Source organism: Dermacentor silvarum, chromosome 6 (genome assembly GCF_013339745.2).
Source record: "Dermacentor silvarum isolate Dsil-2018 chromosome 6, BIME_Dsil_1.4, whole genome shotgun sequence".
Classification (NCBI taxonomy): Eukaryota; Metazoa; Arthropoda; class Arachnida; order Ixodida; family Ixodidae; genus Dermacentor; species Dermacentor silvarum.
The window spans coordinates 73,699,611-73,722,832 of record NC_051159.1 but is presented as its reverse complement, the minus strand read 5'-3'; the positions used below and the strand labels follow the sequence as shown (position 1 = coordinate 73,722,832).

General features: G+C 44.4%; 1 protein-coding gene across 1 annotated transcript in view; it reads left to right on the top strand.

Moving 5' to 3' along the window:
- LOC119455586 (glycerol-3-phosphate dehydrogenase [NAD(+)], cytoplasmic-like) overlaps nt 1–14,963 on the top strand; it is a 38,077-nt gene extending 23,114 nt beyond the window's left edge. Inside the window, exons 8-9 of the mRNA XM_037716991.2 lie at nt 4,904–4,996; nt 12,363–14,963. Coding sequence (XP_037572919.1) covers nt 4,904–4,996; nt 12,363–12,396 — 127 coding nt within the window. The 3' untranslated portion in view covers nt 12,397–14,963. The remainder of the gene's footprint in view (nt 1–4,903; nt 4,997–12,362) is intronic.
- The last annotated feature ends 8,259 nt before the right edge of the window (nt 14,964–23,222 follow it).

Sequence of the window (23,222 nt, the reverse complement as noted above, 5' to 3'; positions counted from 1 at the left end):
TAGAAGAGTAGAAGTCGCCCCCCCTCCGGCCTTTCGCACGAGGGAGGAAGTCGCCTCCGCCGTGCGTTCGCTCTCCATGAAAGCGCGCGTCCCCCACGCGCTGTCACTCGCACATACGGCGGGTGCGCGGCGATGATTTTATCGCCCTTGGACTTTGTATGGATCCTCAGGGCGGCGACGCCGACGGCGAAAATCCGCTTGCAGTGTCCTATAATTGCTGTCGCAATAAAAAAAAAAAATCCCACAATAAATGGTTACAACGATGGCATGGCCTCCAAGACTAGAGGATTGCGCGAGCTCTCTATTGATAGCGCATGTTCTAATCTTGGAGGCTATACAGCGAGCCACTGGAATTCAAGCCAGTGCAAAATCCAACATGGCCGCCTCTAAGATTGGGTAGCGCGGCTAGGAATGAGCGATTTAGTCCGCAAAATCGAACTTTGGGGTCTCAATTCGTCCGAAAAATTGGGTGCGAAAATGCATGAACTCAATGGGAACCCTGATGGTGCATTTTTGAAGTCCGGAATATCCAGCAAGTCCAAATTTTTGGAGTCAAGCACCACCACGCCCGCTTTCGCGGCAGTTATCGATTCCGTGAACATCGTCCGCAACTTTGTTGAGTACAATGCGGGTGATATTTGTATGCTATGTTTTTTGAGCCAGCTAGAGAGCATGGCACTAGGGGCGGCGAACCAGCGCGTCAAGTAATCCCGCATCGGGGATTACATTGAGTAATTTTTCTCGGACATGGAAAATAAAGGTGATTTCTTTTTGCGGCAAGTTCTTGCTTGAATTAAGCGGAAAATCCGCTTAATTCGAAGAATTTTCGCGGTCCAGCGACCTTCGAATTATCGAGGTTTTACTGTATATAGCGGCCCGCCATGTAGGCTTCACCGCAATACAGTAGAACCTCGTTCATACGTTTTCAAAAAATATGCGAAAAATGAACATACGATCCGGGAAAATGTACAATCCGAATCCTGTAAAAATTGAAGCTGACAAAACCATATTGAGGTGCAAGGGCAGAAAGCATTTATTTCTTGCAAAACATAGTTAAGTCGAATCTCGTTAATTCGAACTGACGCTGTGATCCCGTCAAAGTTGTGTGTATTCCAATGGGCGAGAACGCTCGGTAATTCGTACGCGAAAGCATTTGCGACGGTTAATTTGAACATAACCGCGCACCGACAATGCTCTCAGCAGCACGCCAAATCACATGGCGGCGCCTCCGACTGTCATTGCTCCGACACCGCCATAAAGCAAAGGCTTAAGAGAGACCCCTCAACGCCGCGCGGAGAAATAAAAAAAGAAAAAAATACTGCGGCGAAAATTTTCTCTCTCGCAAATGGTAAGGTAGCCGTTTTTGCGTCGCGCCGGAACACTCATATACGTGCCGACGTCTCAGCCAACGCTGCGGCTGCGGCGCAGAGGGAAGCAACGTGAAGGCCCAGTCCAGCCAACGAAACCAGAAAACTACCCACGCCGGCCAGCGCTCGCTTCAACGGCAGAAAACGAAACTTCGGGGAGCGGGATAAGCTGGCACCGGGCCGGCAGATGCGCACGGAGACAGTCAAAGGTGAGGGAGCTACGAGAGAGTTGAGAGGGAGGGCAAGGGGAGCCACCGAAGCAACGGGGTTGCCGAAGCCAAATGCGCTTCCCTGCCGCCCTCCTCCCTCACCTTCGACAGTCTCCGCGCGTGCGCGCGTCGCCCGCTCCCTGAAGTTTCGTTCACTTCCGTTACTGGGGGGGGGGGGGGGGGATGTGCGAGAAAGGGAAATGGTGGTTGTGAAGAGGAAGAGGCGCTATCGGGATGCGAGCGTCGGCCGGCGTGGACAGTTTCGTGGCCCTTGCTCGCTATGTGCTTGCGCGCCGCGATATTTCACGACTCGCACCGTTCGTACGTAGCGCTATGGTGCACAAATACGTCAAAAATAAGTCCTTTTAATTCGAACAAATTTTCGGGCCCCTTCGAACAAATTTTTGGGCCCCTTCGAGTTCGAATTATCGAGATTCGGCTGTATTTTCTGCTGGTGCATCACACCTTAGGACAGGAACAACTCCTTTTGCACACATTGCAGACCCTTGTCGGCATTTTTGTTGTCTTTCGTGCGAAAGAAGCTTTGTAAGGCTTCCAAGCCAGCAAGGGCTTTGGCGAAGGTAGCCGGTGAGTGCAAGCCTTCGTTCTCGCCGCCGTCTTCAGGCGCCTCGTCCGCCACCACCTTCGCTGCGTCGTCCCCCACCACCTGCAAAGAACTGCAGAGAAGCCGCGCGGTGGCTGTCTGCCACTTGGCGCTTCACAAGCACATGAGAGCGGCCTTTTTGCACACCTGAATAATTTTTCACTGCAGAACGTATCATACGACCGCAGCTTGCCGCAATGCTGAACGTTGCTGCCAAATAATCGTATTTTCCAGGAACGTATTAACCGGAACGTATTAACACATTCCGCTATGAGGTTATGGTTTTTTTTCACGATTGCGAACGTAGGAGCCGGGTAATCGTATTAAGCGGGAACGTATCAGCGAGGTTCTACTGTACCCGCCCACCTATCTCACGTGAAAACGCCGGCGTGCACTCAGTTACTCATTTTGGTACCAGCAAGTCTCCAGGCCGTCGCACGCCACATTCACAGCTGTCACCACCAATCCTATTGCGAGAAGCATCTTTGCCTATCTGTTTCACAGCGCATGATGCCATCGGAAGAGTAGTGCACGCTTTTAATAGGTGACAACCGAAACGTACCGCCGTTCCTTGCTGCAGACTGCGATCGTATACATTTTCTGGTTGCCTAGATCCCATTTGAACAAGAAAAGGCGCGAGGCGCGCGCGATCGAGGACAGTGTGCGTGAAAACGCCGTTGCGCACAGTTGCTTATTCCGGTGCCAGTAATCTCCGCCCGGGACGTCGCACGCCGCATTCACAGCTATCGCCGCCAAGCCTATTGCGATAAGCATCTTCACCTATCTGTTTTACAGTGCGTGGTGCGTAGTGCCATTGGTAGCGTACTGCACACTTTTAGTAGGCGATAATCAAAACACGCCCCTGCTGCAGGTGGCACGATGTGGGCATCACATTTCCCTTCGGCTTGATTTCGTTTCCGTTTCCCATGCAATAAACACCATGCAATAGGAAAACAACAAAATGCATCTCGGGCCGCCGGAGCACCACCAGCTCGACACGAGTCGGTGTCTCGGGCCGCAACGATCCGCGCGACACTTCGCATTATGTAGATGTCAACAATAGTAGTGCAATTTTTTTTTAATTCAGATCGATATGTTTTCGCGGTTAGTAAGTTTGATCTCGCAGTTTTTTAACAGCGAAGCTGTTTAAGCCAGCCGTAATTTGTGGTTCGTATCAAGAAACTATCAAGAAATAAAAGAATATAAACTTTCTTGCCGTGGCGGGATTCGAACCAGCGTACCCCTGGTCCCAAGGCGAGCGTCGTAACCACTAGGCTATTCAGCCACGCTTGGCGAACATGCATTTATGCGAACCAGTACGATTGCATTCGAGCGTCGCCATCTTCGTCCACAGCTGGTGCGTTCGCACGCTCGTGCTCTGAGAGAGAGATTGTGGTTGTGAAGAGGAAGAGGCGCTATTTTCTGCTCTGCGAGGTGAAAGAGGTTTTGCGCACTATGAGAGCGAGAGAGAGTGAGACGCATTCACGGCGCGGGTCTGCTGGAACGCGTTGTCAGCATTGCAACGCGGTGTAGGTGTTGCAAGCTGCGCTATGCAACGCTCAGTGACGGCCGTAAGTCCAAGACACGCGAAAAGAAATTATTATCATCATGAGTAATAAGATGAAAAGTTTGCATGAACTTCCGGAAAATGCCGGGCTACGATCGCCCAGCTTTGCTGTTTCAAGCGTTGCGTGGCCAAGTGCAAGGTTGAGTTTTTTTTCCAAAACGTATGAACGAGGGTCTACTATAATAATGTTGACAGACTTGCATGTGTGCATGAAGATAAAAGAAAGCAGCACTCATGTAACAGCAATGAGGTGGTGTTCCAGGACATTAAAAAAAATGTGGCCAATACTTGTTTCAAGATCTCCAATATAAGGTCTCCTTGCATACTGACATGACATTTCCGACTTGTCATTTTTCGTATGAAATGATGGTCCAAGCCCTCCAAACCTTAGAAAAAATACTGGCAAGTATCAAAGTGCCCTCATTAATTAACTGTAATACTTGTTTCTATGACTCAGTTTCAGTTTCTGGACCCAGCAGGTGGATGCCTCATGAAATTGATACATCGGACCCGCCGTTGTTGCTTAGTGGCTATAACGTTTTGCGAGAACACCCGTGTTTTTAGATTTACGTGTACATTAAAGAATCCCAGGTGGTCCAAATTATTCCGGAGTCCCTCACTACGGCGTGCCTCATAATCAGGTCGTAGTTTTGGCATGTAAAACCCCATAATTAAATTAACATTTAAAAATAATACATCAGCTTGCTCCATTCCCTGTGATTGCCACACCTGCCGCATGCGAGCACAGTCAGAAGAAATATGCTGTGCACTCATGTTTAGATTTTTTAGCAACGGCCTCATACCTGGCTTCATTGTTGCGTAACATCAGCTAGTTTTCCTCTGTCATGATGTCATGATAATGTCGATAGCACCAGCTCTAGAGTTTCAAGTTACAACTTAGTATGAAATTAAGATAGTATCTTGTGTTTTCCAACCTTCATGCCTGCTAAGTATGCGAGAAGTGAGCCAGTAGAAGTTCTACAACTTCAAAAATATGTCAGTTCTTCTTTATAGTGTGAAAGCTTCTAGCACAGCCTGCAATGTGTTGGTGGTATACCAGCTTGCTCGTAATATCTAAATTTGAGCTCATCTGCGATCTTGGTTCATTAAAGCCTACAGAATTTGCCCAGTAGCCTCCATCTTTCGTCTGTCGCAGGTTTCCACTCTTCGTGGCCATCCACCGAATATGCAAGCACGAAATACCGCCCAGCGAAATGATCCAGTGCATCAAGAACCACCCCGAACACATGTAAATACCCTGCTACCCACATCCTCTCCTTCTTTTTCCTACTCTCCTGGGGCTCCTTCCTTCTCTTGCTTCCCTCTGTGCCATTCCGTTTCCTGAAAGCATCTGGTGCCACACCTGACCAGTGACTGGAGTGTGCAGGACACGTGTGTGAGCTCTGCAACAATGTCTACAATGATCGCTGGATTAGCTCTTGTGAGCAAAATGGGTGGACTAGAATTTCACGGGAGAAGGCGATTACGGTTCGCCCATCTAGTGTCTCGCGGTGCTTAGCATTACAATAGCATGTAGAACTCGTGCTTCGAATAATGGCGACAACCCTGCGCGTGTTGTTCTTCGTTGCCCATCTGGGGTGACTGGCACTGATAGGAGCTACTCATCGGCACTTCTTGCGATTCATACGCGAGCTTTGTCTCTATAGACGTATAGTTGTGCTGAATAAGTGATAGTTGCTCTATTAGGTAGCTCAAGACTAGCTTTCAAACTGTTTGTTCATGCTAGGCAAGCAGCAATACTCATTTTATCAATGCAGCAAGAATATTACATTCAAGTTATTGTTATTTTTATAGGTTTAGTTTTTAGCCGTAGACATGACTATGTCAGATGCTATATTCGTCCTCGTTACAGATAGTGATGCAGCTAAATGTAATTTAGTTTTATTTAATGTGTTTTCAATGCACAGCTCGGACAGTATATGTTGTGCTGCTCACAAGACAGGACACACAGATTGAAGAGGTATACGTGATAAAAGAAATTTATATAATGTTTGTATTGTGACATTGTTAACTGCCACAAAGTGCCGTATAGTGTCTTTTTGCCTCTTGGCTTGTTTGTCTTGAATCTGTCGTTTTAATTTTGGCGCTCATTAAAATATCTCTGAATGCACACAATGCTTACTGTTCTTTCTTTCTGTATTTACACCACTCTTCTGCACTGCCCACTTTTTCCACAATTGTTCTCTCTCATTTAACACCTGGAATATGCGAACTTCTACATCAATGGCCCTCAAGTATGCTGTGCTGCTAACATTATCTTAACAAAACTTTTTTGCTATGGTGTCCCACACACGCAACTTGCAAGCATGTGTGGCATAATTCTGCATGTTTCCTGGGAAGAAGCTTTTTCTTGATTTCCTGGAGACTGAAATGATTACAATTGTCGGGATATGGGGGGATGCCAACGGCCCTCTGCCTCGACACACCGAGCCCCACGGTTGGCGCATGCCTGCGCATCAACCGCGGTCCGGTACAAGCTCGAGGAAACAATAGACGACAACCACGTGTACACTCGGAAAGCATTTATTACGACTGCAACTAACACTTCGAGCAGGCCAGCTAGCTATAGTTGACATCGTTGAGGGTTCCCTCGAAGAGAATAATACACTAGGTAAAGAGGGGCTTCCGACTTACCAACTGGGGAATACGGGGGGGCCGCGGCAAACGCCGCGGCAAGAACGCGGTTGACTAACCACGTGCGGAAATACGGGAGCGGAGGCGGAGACTTCCGCCGTCGCCGCTTGCTGGAGACCAAAGAGACCCGGGCGATATCAGCGGGATCTCGCGTGACCCACCCGGTGGCGCTGATAGCACTTGCGATTCCCGTGCGCCGCCCGCGGAAGGAAAGTTTCCCCTCTCCCAACTCTCCCTGGCACGCATGCGCGTGACGCGACGTTCGCTGCCCGTGCGGCGGTTATGGGACCCGAGGGTTCCCACACAGTGGAATCTCAATGATGCGAATCTCGGCGTCACGAAAAAAATTCGTATTAGCCGAAATTCGTATCATCGAAACACAATTAAAACTACCTAAATTAAAGAGTCGAGAGGTGAACTCACTCAGGCACACGTACGTAAAAAGCATTTACAGTATAAACGACTTATAACGTAACCGTTTATAGTGCAGAACTGGCTAGAACGCGGCCTTTTCCGACTCCCGTTTACCCTCCCATAGAACTCCATGTATACGCATACTGCTTACAGTGCAGCCGCGCGAGACGAAATTGCGGCTTCCGCGGGAAAATCTCACCGACAAGGGCGGTAGCGAGCACGAGGTGCGCCCACCGATGGGAAGGAGATCAACGAGGGCGATGTGAAGGAGGAGCATGAGACGTGGAGCACGAGTCCAAGGGCGATAGTCGTCACCACGCGCCATATGTGCGAGTGAAAGCGCGCGGGGGACGTGCGCCTTCAAGGACAGCGAACGCACAGCAGAGAGCAAACGCGACTTCCGTTGCGCGAAAGGTCGTGGGGGTATGGTATGGTATGGGAGGGAGGGGGGGCGACGCTGTGCTGCGGCGCCAAATGCGTATCTTTAAACCGAGCGCAAGGGTAACTGGCAACACAATCTCCCCACGCGAAAGGAGCAAAGTGGAAACGTAGCGCGGGAGGGAGGGAGTGGGGGGAGGGGCGGGTGGGGGCGGCTCCTACTCTGCCAACAAATGCATTCTTGTACTTTGCGCCTGTGCCGGCTGTCGGTGTTGTCGCGCGCACGGTATCTTGAATGCGATCTCCACACGGCTCTGACCTTTGTATGCGCTGTACTTACGCCGCTCAGTTTCCGTTGAAGCGATAGACCGCACGAACCTTCGCTTGCTGCGGCGGCCGCACGTGGGGAAGCTCGGCTGCCGCAGCGAGCAAAGAGACAAAAAGAAAAGCACGAAAGCAACAAAAGCGCCACCACTTCAAACTCTTCGTGCCCAGTCGCGGCTTCCGCGCTGTCCGGCGCCGCGTCCGCGCCTCCGCACCAAAAGAGAAAGTAAAAATGCGCGTGACTGCGCGCTGTTCTCTTTTGCGGCCGTTGATGGGATAACGTTTATTCGTATCAATCAACGTGGGTCGAAAATCAATTCATAACAACTGTTCTCTAGCACGTTGCAAAGTAATGGGGCTCGGCCGGGACCTCAGAGAAATTCGTATCATCCGGAAATTCGTATTAGCCATGATCGTATCATCGAGATTCCACTGTAACCTTCTACATGTGCAAAGCTGTGGTATCATACCTACAACAATGGTTGTGATGTTATACTGCTGACACGAAGTTTTCGTTCCGTTCCCAGCTATGGCATTTGTATTCCAAGGTTAGAACACCAAAAAGCATTTGTTGTTCTAACATATAAAGAACCTTCAATGTGTAAGCAAGCAGCCTAATTTTCTCTCTACACAATCACAAAAAATGACAATAACAGCTTAATACCTTAAAGTTTAATGCTGTTCAAGCAGTGCCACATGGATATACAGTAGAACCTCGTTCATACGTTTTCAAAAAATACGCGAAAAAATAAACGTACGATCCGGGAGAACGTTCGATCCGAATCCAGTTAAAATTGAAGCTGACAAGCCCACATTGAGGTGCAAAGGCAGAAAACATTTATTTCTTGCAAAACGTAGTTACAGTCGAATCTCGTTAATTCGAACTGACGCTGTGGCCCCGTCAAAGTTATGTGTATTGCAATGGGCGAGAACGCTCGGTAATTCGAACGCGAAAGCATTTGCGATGGAAAGCATTGAGCGCTGCAGAGAAGCCGCGCGGCGGCTGTCTGCCACTTAGCGCTTCGCAAACACATGACTTTTTGCACACCTGAATGATAATTTTTCGCTGCAGAACGTATCATACGACCACTGTTTGCCGCATTGCTGAACGTTTCTGCCGAATAATCGTATTTTCCGGGAACGTAATAACTGGAACGTATTAACACAATCCTCTATGGGGTTACGGTTTTTTTTTTTCGCGATTGCGAACGTAGGAGCCGGGAAATCGTATTGAGCGGGAACGTATCAGCGAGGTTCTACTGTACTTAATGGCCTTAAAGCTTAATGCTATTTGAGGTGTAGTGCAGTCACGCAACTCGTTTGGCCATCAGATGTGTACTTTGCTCCCATTGTTAGCAGTTATGGCTGCAACCCCAGGTGGTCAAGATCATTCTGAAGTCTCCCACAACCTCGTGCCTCATAATCAGGTTGTGGTTTTGGCACGTAAATCCCCAGAATTTATATTGTTAATTGAAATTGGCTCGCATAGTGTTGTACTTCAAGGTTGAACAATCAAGTCCTTTCTTAGATCGCTTCTGCATTCTCCGAGTCTGCCACTAGGGCAGCATCCTGTCTTCCGGCCTCCTCTTGTATTCCTTTTGGCCTCAGTATTGCATAATCATGTGACCTTGATGCTGTGTTGATGTGAATTCTGCAGGATTACTATGGAATGATTCAGAGGCTAATTTGTTGCTACGCAGTCATTGACAAGACAAGAATACAGGATAGCTCCTTTCGTGAAAGCATGCTGCGTCTGGTCTCTTTGTCCTTCACATTGTTGCCTCAAGAACAAGAATTGAACAGGCTTGAAGACGAGAGCCTCCATTGTTCAGCTGCAACGAACATGCCGCGGTCATGCACCACATACATGAACATCCAAGACTGGCAATTGTGGGGGTGAAGAAGACAGCCCAACGCTGAAAGCGCACTCATGAGTATTAAGTGTAACTTTCAAAATAGGATTAGGAGAGGATTATCCTAAACTCGTGTATCAAGAACCATCTTGGCAATCACCAAAAGCTCGAGCAATTGCATGTTACTGACGAGGATTGTACCCCAGAAGGCTCATGGCCGAGTTAATTTTAAGACCTGCATATCACTTGCACTTCACAACCAAAGCGACATTTGTCTAAGCTGGAATGGAAGTGGTTGCTCCACTATGCTCACTTTGGCCATAAGTGTCATTATGATGCAACGTAATATGAACACCGATTGTGGATGGCAAAACTATGAAAATACATTAAAAATGTGAATATGGGGCTGAAATGTTATGTGAACTTCATCGCAAAATTATCCTGCTCGTGTCTCACTTGGCACGTTAGTACAGTTAAACCTTGACATAACAAAGTCAGTAAAATCAGAAATTTGCTTTGTTCTATTGAAATTGGACCTTTTAAGCAAATAAGTACAGTCGCCGAAGGATTTTTCTCACGCAGAAGGGGCCGCAAAATTTTCAAAATTATCAGACAATACGAAAAAGCAAATTTGATTGAAAAAGAAATTCATTTTGTTGAATTTGAGAGTTGGTGATAAAAGATACGGTTTCATGCCATCCCGACGATATCCTCACATCCGCAGTACGAGGTGAAGCCAGCCACGCTTGCGCGTCAACTCCGCCTCCAAAGCTGATAGTGTCGCCCGCAGTGAGACGACACTGTCAAGAAAAGCGCCTGCAGTGGGAGCGAATGCTTCGTTTGCCTCCCACTTCAACGAGGCTCCAACTCGACCTCCTGTACTAAATGTGTGGGAAGACCACACATGATGCCATCACACCCACTGTTTGCACGTGCGGCAGATTAGCTCTAAAAAGCACGTGGGCTGCATATGTGTACATGCTCAGCCGTGCTGACAGCCATGCACAGCCTAGGCCACGCTAAAAAAGGAGACTCGCCAACCTGCCCCCCACTGCCTCCCCCATCTCTCCTCTTGCGCGCGCTTCCCTGCATTACCGCAAGCTCACTCCCCTCCCCCATTCCCCTTGCTCGTATAGGAGACTGTGTGCATCAAGCCACCATCCTTCTCGACTCACCCTCGCACGCTTTCGCTCGCACCCAAAGCGTGCGAGGTGCGATACGATATTATTGCATTTTGACTTTATATGGAACACTTCGCTGCTCCGTTGTAGTCGTCTTGGTCACGCAGCTTGTGATTTGAGAGGTGCATCCACACACAGCTGTTCGTTCAACAATTTGACAATCTGCCTCCGCGGGAGTTTCCATTTATTGTTTTAGTATTCCTTCACGGTGGCAGTGAAATTTGATTATATTGAAATCGTGTATAAACACCCTTCGTTATATTTAGGTTCTAAATACATGGTGTTCTATGGACGAGAAGTTATAAAAAGTTAAATACTTGTTTATATTGGAAATTTTGTTATATTGAAGTTCATTATATTGAGCTTTAACTGTATACACTGCTCTTAAAATAGAGTTGGCTTCAGATAACTATTTCTATAGTAACCTCATTGGTGATAATCTGAAATCTGTGATAAATTGTTCTAACATTTGATTGTTTTTGTAGCTGTCGTCAGATACATATCACATGGAATAAGAAATTGCTGTTGGTGCTTACTCAGATGTAACCTTTTCCGTACCAACTTCTTTTTCTTTTTTCAGAAAATCACCAAAATTGCTCTAACTTTTTTGACTGATTCATTATGAACAGATTTCATTATTGCATTATGAGCAGTTCATTTTAAATTTTATGTAGTTTTTTTACTATCAATTATTTTTTCATGTTTTGAGTTGTGGATAGCATCGTTAAAGCTTCGAACACTACTCGCTAGAACTTTCCTGGCCTAATTATTTACTCCAGGTGAAAGAAATTCACCGACGATTACGATACTCCCTAATGCGAAATTTGAGTGCAGCTCTGCATGTGTTTTCATTTCGCTATATATTAGCTGGCGTAGACAATCTGTCTCGTGTAGCACTTTGCAAACGGAGTGAAGTGTTGCACAACTGCCTCTCTAATCTGGAGATCGCGAGAGCCAGCACGTAGGTGACACATGGTCGCGATTCACAGCAGCTGCCGCCGACATGAATGCTGCTCTGGCGCCATCTCGTAGCCATCATAGACATACTCTGCTTTCCGCCTCATGGTTCCGCTGCACCATTCCCTCCGCTTTCCTCCTCGTGTCTCTCATCTTTCGCTGTGCTCGTTTGCTCGGTTACGCTGCCACTGCTCGCTGCAGGAAGGGGGGCGCGCCTAAGAGCTGCGCTCTAAACGAAGTTCAAGAACAATTATAGCATTAAAAAGGCAGATGTCGGCACTGCAGATGCCTCACTCCATGCCACCATGTTTAAAAAAACAGGGGAGCCAGATATCTGTTTTGTTTCTGCCAACTGAGCCCTCAAAAAAGTTTTCTGGGAAGCTCATGGCATTTAGTAGCGCAGCACTTTCACCAAAATGATGAAACGACTGCCACTAATCTGTGGCGCTCGGTAGACAAAGAAATCCCTGGACGAGTGAAATTCGTCCTTGGCATGAAGATGCACATTGCAGATGCACATTAATGAATTTTCAATGATTTATGCTGCTTTGGAAATGGTGTGATAAATAATTTTCTTGACTGTGCATCTGTATACTGGAAACAAGAGCTTTGTGTGAACAGTGGAACTCATTCTGGGAAAGAAAGAATGGGAGAACGCTGCTACCTAGTACATCCCGAGTAAAGTCAACTAAGACATCCATATTAGTTGGCTGAAGTTCTAGACTTCTCTCTGAACATGTCTATGAAAGTCTGTGCATTTCACTTCTATTACTGCTTCTTTGTGAAGTGTATGTGTCATACCCACTGCATATTGTAAAGTGACTACAACCATGACAAACTTTTGCCTTTTCAGGAACCCTGAGTTCGAGTTACCCAGCCACTTGTAGGCTGCCTAAGTCGAGGTTGCATTCAACAGGACAGAAAAAAAATGGGGGCGTTACTTTTTGTTGATGTTGCTTGTCTTTGCTCATTGCATCTGCAACTTCCAGTCATGGACAGTGAAAGATTGGTGTATGTGTTTGTGCTATCTTTTTAAGCCATAAGAAACAATGTCAACTAAGAAGGTCAGTGTTACAGCTTACCCTCTTGCCTATTACACACTGACGGTAAAGTAGTGAAACTTGTTGCAAATTAATATATTTTAATTCTTTTCTTTCGTTATCAGATATGTACAGACAGCACTGACAAAAGTTAACGGGCTGTGGGATCTGAGGAAATGTCAAATTACTGCGCAGTTTGTGACTGCAGACAGTACAGCCACACAGCACCATGATGTTCGAATTTACTAGTACATACAAGTTGGACATCCAGATACTGGGCCTTGGAAACGTTGATCCTTTTGTAAGATCCAACAGTCTGTAAACATTTGGCATTGACTGAACAGTGTATTCCCATTTGCTCTGAATTTCTTACTTTATTCCTCTATAGGTTAGTTCTGTCATTCACCTAGTAAGATACCTGTGCACTGCACCAATTTTTCCCTAACCAATCCAGACTGTATGTATTTTTGCAGGTTGCAGTTGTGATGAAATCCTGATGAAAATTGATATTGGTCTTTCAAAGTACTTACCTTCGATATCTTGCTATTTCAATTGAGTTTTGTTAGAGATAGTCCTTATCTGATCATTTATATACTCTTTAAAAGAATGTGATTGTTTTTAATTCTTTTGAATGGGATAACTATTGTGAAACACCATTTTGTTTTTCTGTGGTTATGTGGCTACCATGGTAGGGTGCCTTGCATTAAGCTGTAATGTGCTAAAATGGCATCTTGAAAGCTTGAGCTGTGCACATTCACATGTTACTGAGTTCTTGACTGGTGCTTTTCATATTTCTCTTTAGATTTCTTTAATTCTTTATATATTAGGTGCTTTTTTTTGTGCCATCAGTGTACTTATTACCTCTTAAAGGTTAAAAATAGACTTAATCACACATTTACTGTTGTAAACATAGGTATTCCTAAATGGTTAAGTTGTTTGTTGACTGCTATGTTGTAAAAACCATGCTATTTGATATCTGATACAAATGAAAATTGCACTTGACCGTGCCTGTGAAAACATGCTGCCAATTCTCTGTGCCTGTCATTAATGTACTCATCACTGTTCATCCCTGAGGTAGAGCTGGGTGGTGGTCATTTAACCTTCTGATTAATCAATGTTCTTATTGTAGTTCATATTTTAGCTGTTTATAATTCGTTGGAAGTCACTGTTTCAAAATGAGGTAAGTGCTTTCTCTTAAAATTCTGCATGTGCTTTTTTGTGACACTTTCTGTTTGGAGGTAAACAGCTTTCTATTGCAGCAGTATTTCAAGTGCAGTTATTGTCCTTTGCTAATAGCATGTTAAGGAAAATGTATCGATTGAAAGTTTAAAACAACAAGGGCTTCAAATACCTGATCTGATCTTAAAAACAGCTACAGGTACAACAAAAAAAAAAATGAAAATTTTTGCTGCAGTTATGACCAAATAATTGTACTGATCGTGTTCATTAATTCAGTCATTCATTTGTCACAATTTGGCTCACATAAGGCACAATGTAACGCTAATAAAGCGATATCTGAGAAAGTTCACCTTGGATCGAACCAACAATCGTGTTTTCAAGCCCAGCTTTCTAAGCATTATTCCACAGCTGCTTTGGACAAGCAAATAGCATTAGGCCCTGACTTAATGCTGTCTAGTTTTCATAGTGCTCTTCTTGAGCATCATACTGCAGCATTGATCAAGCCATAGTGGCGGCAGAGTTGCATGCACTGCGACGCTCTTCCTTTGCATTAACGATGTTAACATAGCTGCTTGTGCTGTCTGCGAGATTTACCGATTCTCGAAAGAAATGTAAACAACAACAAAAAAAAATTGCCAGGATCACAGACAAACCAATTAGAGGCGACGTAGAGAACTCGCTAACCAGCGTGTCTTGTACGGCCTGCTTGCAAATATATGCTTTTTCAGAGTGAAAAGCCGCTTAGCATTGTCTGGAAGTTTTCACGAGTTCTTGGAGGGCTCTTGTGATCACGCGAGAGTCTCTAAGTGCATTGAAGAGTTCAAGATTCGTATTGTTCTGTGCAGTAATTGAGATACAGGAATCAAAGGGTCACCAAATCATTCTTTTCCTTTTTTAAATTTAGATATGTTTGCAAATCAATGTGGCCATGTGTAAACAACCACTTAAATTAGTTGCAATAATGTTCATTGGTGAGCTCGTTGGTACATGACTTGGAAAACAAACAGCACTAAAAAATGGGATTAAACAATCTAAACAGCGCACAGTCTTGTGTATTCTTGTTTAGTTCTTTTTTTTTCTTTTTTTTTTACCGCTGCTTGTTTTCCAGCTGTTTAAAAGCTGACCAATAATTTTGTTTAAAATTTCTATCGACACCCAGCTCTACCTGTTGGATGTGTTTTCACGCTTCATGATTACTACGTAGTTAGACTTCTGTGCAATAAATTGTGTTTTCATGTTTGTACAATGAGGATAAGCAAAGCACGCAGTGTATCAAGATGTGCTATAGTGTGCGAGTAAGTTTCTTAGGTGTGTGCGTTTCACTATGCTTGAAGGCAAAAGCTTACAGACTGCACAATCCGTGATGAAAAGGTTGGTTTCTTGATGGCTCAGAAGGCTAAGCTGTGCTGCTTCTGATAACAATGTCACGCATTTCATTCCTGGTCATAGCAACTGTGTACAAGGGCTTGGAATGTAAAAAAGAGGCTGTGTACTTAAATTTAGGTGCACACGTTAAAGAAACCTATGCTCTAAAAATGAACTTGGAGCATTTCACTGCACCTGCAGCGGTAGCCCAGTGGCTGTGGCATTGCGCTGCTGAGCTCGAGGTCGCGGGTTCAATTACGGCCGTGGCAGCTGCATTCTGATGGGGCGCAATACAAGAAAGGTCGTGTACCATGCATTGGGTGCACCGTAACGAACAGCAGGGGGTCAAAATTACTCCAGAGTGGGTCAAATTACTCCAGAGGGCTCTGGGTTTCCCCCAGGCGTACCGCTCTGGGGGAAACCCAGAGCGGTACGCCTCATAATCAGATTGTGGTTCTGGCACCTACAACCCCAGAATTTAATTTAATTAAGCCTTAACTGTAGTGTTTCTCATAGCCCTTATGTTGCTTTGGGATGTTAAACTGAATTGATTTAATCAATCAATCGTGAACCAATGAATATTTTGTATCTTTTGGGTGCAAGATAGTACTATTAAGAGCTGTGCGTCTGTGCCTGCACATATGACGAGATACTCGTCACGAACAGAAAATGCAAGAAATCATGTCAGGCTCGCATTCGCAAAAATTTATTTTTTCCCCTTTTTCTATAATGCTCTTATTGGCACTGCAGATATTACTGCAGATATTGCAAATAGACAAATGAATAAATTGTTATAGCGCTCTTTATCATACTTGTCATATGTGCCACAGAATTTTATTCATAGCCCCAACAGTCTGTAATCTCTTGCCTTCAATAATGCCCATCAAAGAAAATGTTTGTGACCTGAAAAAGTGACCTGATAAGAGTGTGATTTTTTTAAGAAAGATTATTGTGTTGTGACTGTGAGAAATCTTAATGCAATGTATGTTAAAAGCAATTTGGTAATTAGAGACGTGATGCATGATTGAAGGTTTACACAAGGATTATTTCACATTACATGTGTAACGTTTTCATTTTATCAATGCTCCCACTCTCGCGCCAAATTGCACCGAACGAGATTTCCTCCGCCATCCTGATTAAAAAGACGATGATGGTGATGCTTATTCATCCCATTTGATACGGGGCACAGACAAATAGTCCCCTAGCCTGCTTGATTTAATCAGCTTTTACATCTGTCACTATCTAGCCTTTTGCCTGTCTGACCTCGATCTTAACTTTCACATTTCTCTATCACTATATTATACTATTACCTACACTTGCAATGACTACGGCTCTATCAGTCACTTCCCAGCCTTTCTTTAAACAATACTCGAATCATCTCTTACTTATCTTGATGTCTGACCAGTTAATCCTTCCATCTTTGAATCCCAAAACTTCTGGAAGATGGAAACTCCCTATGGGACGATATTGCGTCTGACTTTAGTGCACCAAAAATACACGACTGCGCAAAACGTGTGTGACTGCAGTGGTCTGCAGACATGCGTAGCACCCATGACTAAAGCGGCTGAATAAATCAAACTCTCTGTTATCTATACGTCGCCAACCTATAATTCAGGCTCGACGGGGATCGCCTAAATGTCTGAATAATTGGGAGTCCAAAATATTCGAATTTGCAAAACTAGTTACTTTTTCCACAAGTGGCTGAAAAGTGTGCCATATCTCAGATTACCACTGAGATTTTTGAGTGACTATACTCTGTTTCACCATAACTTGGCAAACGGCGAAGGCTGCAGGATTTCTGCACTCCACGCTGAAGAGAGCCATCTGCTTCTTAACATAGTTCATGGAACATAATTCACATGTGTGTCTTTTGATGCGAGTCTCTTTGTTTGAAACAATTTTTGTCATTCTCGTTACTCATCAGGTGTTTTTTTGTTTGTTTTTCTGACATGCACATGATGCACCACTTGGCTTTTCAATTTTGAAACAAAAAAGTAGGGTTGACGGACCAGGCGGGGGTGCCAGATACGCAGGCACACATGGTGCATACGCTGTTTGGACACGTGTGTCTATAATATCTGCGTTGTTTTTTGAGCGGAACAACAGCTTTCACTTCGGCCTGCCGTGGCGGCGGGCGGAATAATACCCCGAGAAAAGTCGCCTGGCATTCTACCATGATACTATTGACCTGCAGCCTTCCCTGTTTGTAATGTTACGGTGGAACGGAGTAGGCTTCACTAGTTTCAGTTTCGAGCAGGTAACCAGCAACATGGCTGACAACCATGCCGCAACGATGCCAGCGATGTATTAAAGCCAACGCATCACTATTTCAGCTCAACTCGGCAGTCAAATTGGCATGCAGTCATGCAGGCGGAGTCCGAATTATTGAACGGCATGCCTTAAAAGTATCCAAAATTTCGGTCGTTATTATACATTAAGTTTATGGGCCAGTGATGGTGCCACAAAGCAGCCTGAATGATCAAGCATGTCTGAATTTTCGGTGTCCGAATAATCGGTCGGCATCATTTGTGAACGAGCCAGTTGCTGAGCAGAGGCTCCAACTTTATGAGGAAAAACTGACTATTGAAAAGCGCCTGTTGTCATCTAAAGCAATGCTTGAGCATTACCAGGGGCCCATCAAGGCTGGCCTGGCTCGGATAACATTGAGACTAGCTGGCCAAATGTTTCTGGCTGATGCTAACTCTAGCCTTGCTAAAAACATGGCTAAGCTGGCAGCTGTCAATAAGAAATTCACAAGACATAAAAGGCAACGTCCGAGCAGCTTCACTCAAATAGAAATGAATGAATTACAGCAGGCTGTGTGAACAGGTTTGTTGTCTTCATTTGAATTAAAGGGATACTCAAACTTGGGTTTCCCTCTTTTTTATCTAGAGGCAGAGCAACATTGTTTCACAGCAAGCAAATACTTTCTAGAATGATGCTTGTCAAATTTAAGTGTTCGAAAGTACCTAGGACATTTGGCGTCCAGCAGTTCATTTATTTGCTCCAACGTGCTCCAAATTTAACGTTTTGCTGCCCCAAATATTGCTCCAAATCTCAGTTCTTCAGTAAGAAGCTACACTGTTATCAGTTATTTTAAAGCTAGTTTTATTCTAATGTGCTATATTGTAAATGTGTTTGTGGAGTAGCAACTATTTAATACACAAGTACTGGACAATTTAACATAAAACAGATAAAATGTGAATGTTAATTTTACCTAACTGCTAAGTGCACCACTTCACTGTTTAACCCAAGTAATGATGGGCTTATAAAAACATCGCAGCTTTGCATTGCCTTGTGTCCATGCCACATGGGCACTGTTAATGTCATTTGTGTCTATGGCCACATTTTCTTAATGCTACTAATTAGGGAATCATTGCTACATATAATTAATGTCATTAAACATCCATGGTAATAACTAAGTCCACAATAAATTTTTTCGCTAGTTTACTGCAAGTTCGATCAATGATAAAACTTTCAGTACGTAGTATAAACTTGGCTTGTGTGGCATGGGCATTAGAAATGGCCCCATTGCATGCAGATTCTGTGTTGCTGGCACTTCAGAAATGTGTGTTGGTATTGGGAGATGCTTGCTACTTCTCTTTGCGTAATCCTTTTACTTTTTCTTGCATTATGGCCAGTACTTATGTATTTTTTATCTCATGCTGTAACTGAAACCTGCTGGTTGCAGTATACTCATGTAGCTTAGCTTTACTGCAATGCAGATGTGTGGATGAGAAAGGAATGCAGTGCTGTCTGTTTCATCATCTCTGCTGCAGAAAAACTGTTATGAGTTACGAACAGTGTAACTTACAAGTACAGTGACGATGCAAGGGTGAGAGAGCAAGTATATGCGCACTGGTGAAAGGTAGAGATATAATTTATTCACGATTGAGGGCATTGCAAACAACGAGGACAGCAAATTAATCAGACTGGACGTGCTACTGCCCCGTGCCACAATGTGTGCACTCGGGAGCTCTTTCCAGAAGTCCCACTTCAATTGTGCCATTCCTCACCAGCAAGTGACGTATGCTAGCTTCTTTTTTGGGGGGATTGTGAAGATACGTTACCACTACCCTTGCAGTTGTCACTCGGCAGGGACATTTGAAACATACTGATCTATTTTAGAATGTGACTGTCACGTACAGTCTGTTGTGATATGAAGATTGACGTACAAGCATTGTCAACTGCTCAAGTAAGCGTGGTAGGGACTAATACTTTATTTGTTCCTCTCCCCCTTATTTCGTTCTTTCGCAGCAGGATTCATAGTAGCTGAACAAAACTGCAAAATAGGAACGCCGTAATACTGGCCACAGTCGCACTGAAACTGACCTCCAGTAACTCGGCTACTAGATAGATCGATGCTTGTGCGTGACAACTTTAAATCACGCCAGACTGCATTGGTGACTCTCATTGCCGTGTGCCATAAACAATTTTAAATGAAGACTGATGTTTCCTTTGGGGCCTGCTCAAGTTCAAACAAAGTGCTGTCTTCTTTGACTATGTGAGCAAGCATATGTTGGTTGTTTTTTATTGGTTATGAGTGCAGCACTGTCTAGAAGCTTCCGTGAGCCAGTTGTATTTGGCATGCGTGGCGCATAGGCCACATGAAGCTGTATGTGTTCTGTTCTTGTGCTGTACATTGTGGGTAGTTGGTCAGCCATAATGTTGGTGCCCACCTAGGTATTTGTTATGCTTGCAACTGGATGTATAAAAAAAAATTCTTCACTTGCATCAATTTCTTGTAATGATATCAGTTCTGCACAACTTGAAAGCCCTGCACATTTGACATTGTATGACTGGGATGTCTGATGCAAATGTTGGATGACCCACGGCGCAGTGATCTTATTAAAAGGAAGCTTCAATCTACTGATTCTTCAGTCTAAATACACACGGAAACCAGAAATGCTCCCATTAATCAGCTGCCACAGCATCAAGAGGGAAGGTATTTTCTAGTATCTGTGACATACTTTTATTGCGATAGCAATTATATGAACACTTCAACCGGATTTCTGCCGTCGCCGTGAGGTTCCGTATAGATTCCAAGGGCGATAAAATCGTCGCCGCGCGACGTATGCGCGAGCGAAAGCGCGCAGGGGACGCGCGCTATCACGGAGAGCGAACGCACGGTGGAAAGCAAACGCGACCGTCGCGCGAAAGGCCGTGGGGGTATGGGAGGGAGGCGGGGTGGCGCTGGTGCTCCGGCACCAAAGGCGTATCTTGCCACTCAATCTCCCACGCAAAAGCAAGAAAAAGTGGGAAGGCAGCGCGGGAAGGAGGCGGGGCAGCTTCTCCTCTGCCAACAACTTCTCCTCTGCACAACTCCTCTGCACTTTGCCCTGCGTTGGCGGTCACCCGCACCTCTCCACACGGCTCTGACCTTTGTATGCGCTGTGCATTCGCCGCTCAGTTTCCGTTGAAGCCATAGACAGCGCGAGCCTTCGCCCGCTGCAGCGTTTTGACAGTCGTCTGCGGTCATTCAGTGTGATCTATTTATGTTTGCTTGTGCGCGCTGACACCATGATTGTTAATTCGGTTAGTAAGCGAATGTGTCCAAGTTTATGCAGCCGATAAAACCACTATCCCTACTCTGAATAGCTCTCTACTAATTTGCTATCGCAATCGATGCTTCGCCGTTCAGGTAAAACTGCGACATTTTTTTATGTGGACTGCAGTTTTGCAAGAACTGCCAGAAATAGTTCAACTTTTATGAAGATTAATGTAGAGTTGCTGTCTTCATTTGGTCAGCTTTAATGACTATTAAGCAGTGTTTGCATCGTAGTGTTGCAAAAAGGTGTCGGTACTGTATTCAGTACAAAAAAAATCTATTTTGAACTTTGAGTCCTCTGAGCCAAACTGCTCAGAAATTTGGTGCTGCGTTATGCCAGACCACTAGCCTAGGGTAATAGCCTCTTGTACCCTCGCTGGCTTATTTGCACTGCATAGCCCACACAACTTGCATATTCCAAGAATGTACAGCAAGGGTACTGTGTACATCAACTGGGATGTACAAATATGGGCACCGGTGAGCTCCTTAACCCTCGCTAGCTTATTTGCACTGCATAGCCCACACAACTTGCGTATTCCAAGAATGTACAGCAAGGGTACTGTGTACATCAACCGGGATGCACAAATATGTGCACCGGTGAGAGAAGTTTCAGTTATAACTGGCAAGGTTGTGAAAGGCTTGGCATGCTACTGCTGGTTTAATATATCACGAGAGCAAAGGAGAAAAAAAAAATTGCACACATCCACTCGTACACAAACTCAGAAATGTAGGCAACAGTGAGCACCATGAGATGAAACAAAGTGGAACTTTATGGTCACCAATAAATAAAATGTTAGCCACTTCTGTCCCTTTGGCTATAGCAGTACACACCCTGTTTGACATTATAAAAAAAAAAAAAACTGCAACTATAATAGGACAAGTGCCAACTGTGCAGACTATCAACTCCTGTCCTATGTTCCTTTGCGTGTCCGTGTCTAGAAGTGGTGCTGTAAAAAAATACTAGATCGGTACCAACTCGACCAATTTGCACTGCTATTAAGCATTGATAGCTTACAAACGCGGGTAATGAATGTTTCACAGAAAACAATAATACAGCTTTTTGTTCACTACTGTGTATAGCACTGCCCGAGGTACAGCTCAATCTTGAGAAAAATTCTAAGTATGCAAGCTGACAGCCTAATACAGCTATTTGCATGTTGGTAGCTAACTGATCACTGGTGTGATGACTCGTCTTGACTAAAGGTACTTGCAATAAAAATTGCTCTACTATTTGTTTCTGTGCCTTTACAAACCATTAGCATCTGTGTGTCCTGTTGTTGACCTGTTTTATTAACTTTGTTAATTTACCAAGAATACTACTGATTTTCTGAGTGATTGATTGAATTGTAGAGATATCCATCATTTAAAAAGTTTTACACATTGAGAAACATTGCTTTGAATTGAAACCTGAAAGCTGACTTGTGGCAATTTTTACTGCAATAGTTATGGGCCATCCTTAACTCTGAGTGACATTAAAGATATCGGCAGCAGATAGAAAGGAACGATGGATCCCTGTCTCAAGAATTCTCCACTTGCATCAATTTCTTGTAACGGCATCAGTTCTGCGCAGTGTGAAAGCCCTGTGTATCCTACATGCCAGCCGAGCATGCCAACAACTGTACCACAACAAAAATAAATTTTTCTTCAATAAAGGGAATTTTCAGTTGCAAATGCAAAGTAATTTAGAGCAAAGGCAATTCGAGTAAGCATGCAAGAGTCCAAAAGGTGTATTTACTTGAAAAGTACTTTTTCAGCAAGTTGGCGAGATCTTTCAAACATTTTTTTTTTTTTTTTTTTTTTTTTGTGCAAACGGAGACATATGCAAGAGTATACACGTGAAGCACCATTGTGTGTGTGCGCATCTTTGCGTATGCCTCCTTTTGCAACAAAAAATTGTTTAGCACTCTGAAGGTGGTTCACATCACTCACAACTGCACTGCATTCTTTAAATCCTTTATTTGAGCTTGAAGGTTCAGCGGTTCTATCATGTAATACCTCTCCTCTGAGTGTAGACTGAACAACATTTACGAGTTTTAAAGGTTGCTCAAGTTTTTCTTAGTACAAACGGCACATTCTGTGGGAAGTGACCAGCAATATTTTCTTGGTCGTTCTCTATTGTAAGAATGAAGCACTCTTTAATTGTATCTGAGCTTCACGTGACTCATTTTTATTTTCAACAAGATGCACCAAGCAGAATATACTCCATGCTGGCTACACTTCATTTAGGCATTTCTCAATGCTCTTTGCAACTTCGTCATTGCCACTTCAGACATTTAAATAGGTCATTGAAAAATACAACTTAATTGGTGCAGCTATGTTGACGATACACACCTTAATGACACAGTTGATCATATTTAAATTTTGTAGTCATGCAAGAGAACCTTGTGTGCAGACCAGTTTTCTTTGAAAGCTCATTGTAGTCATGTGTGGCAGCACATTGTCTGGCCCCTTTTTAATAAACTTTCTGCAATGATTGTGTTGTCCTTTAGCATGTGCTTACAGAGAGTAGATTTTCTATAAGATTTGCTCTGTTCCTCATGGCAAATTAACTTACCAAATCCTTTTGTCGGTCACACAATTC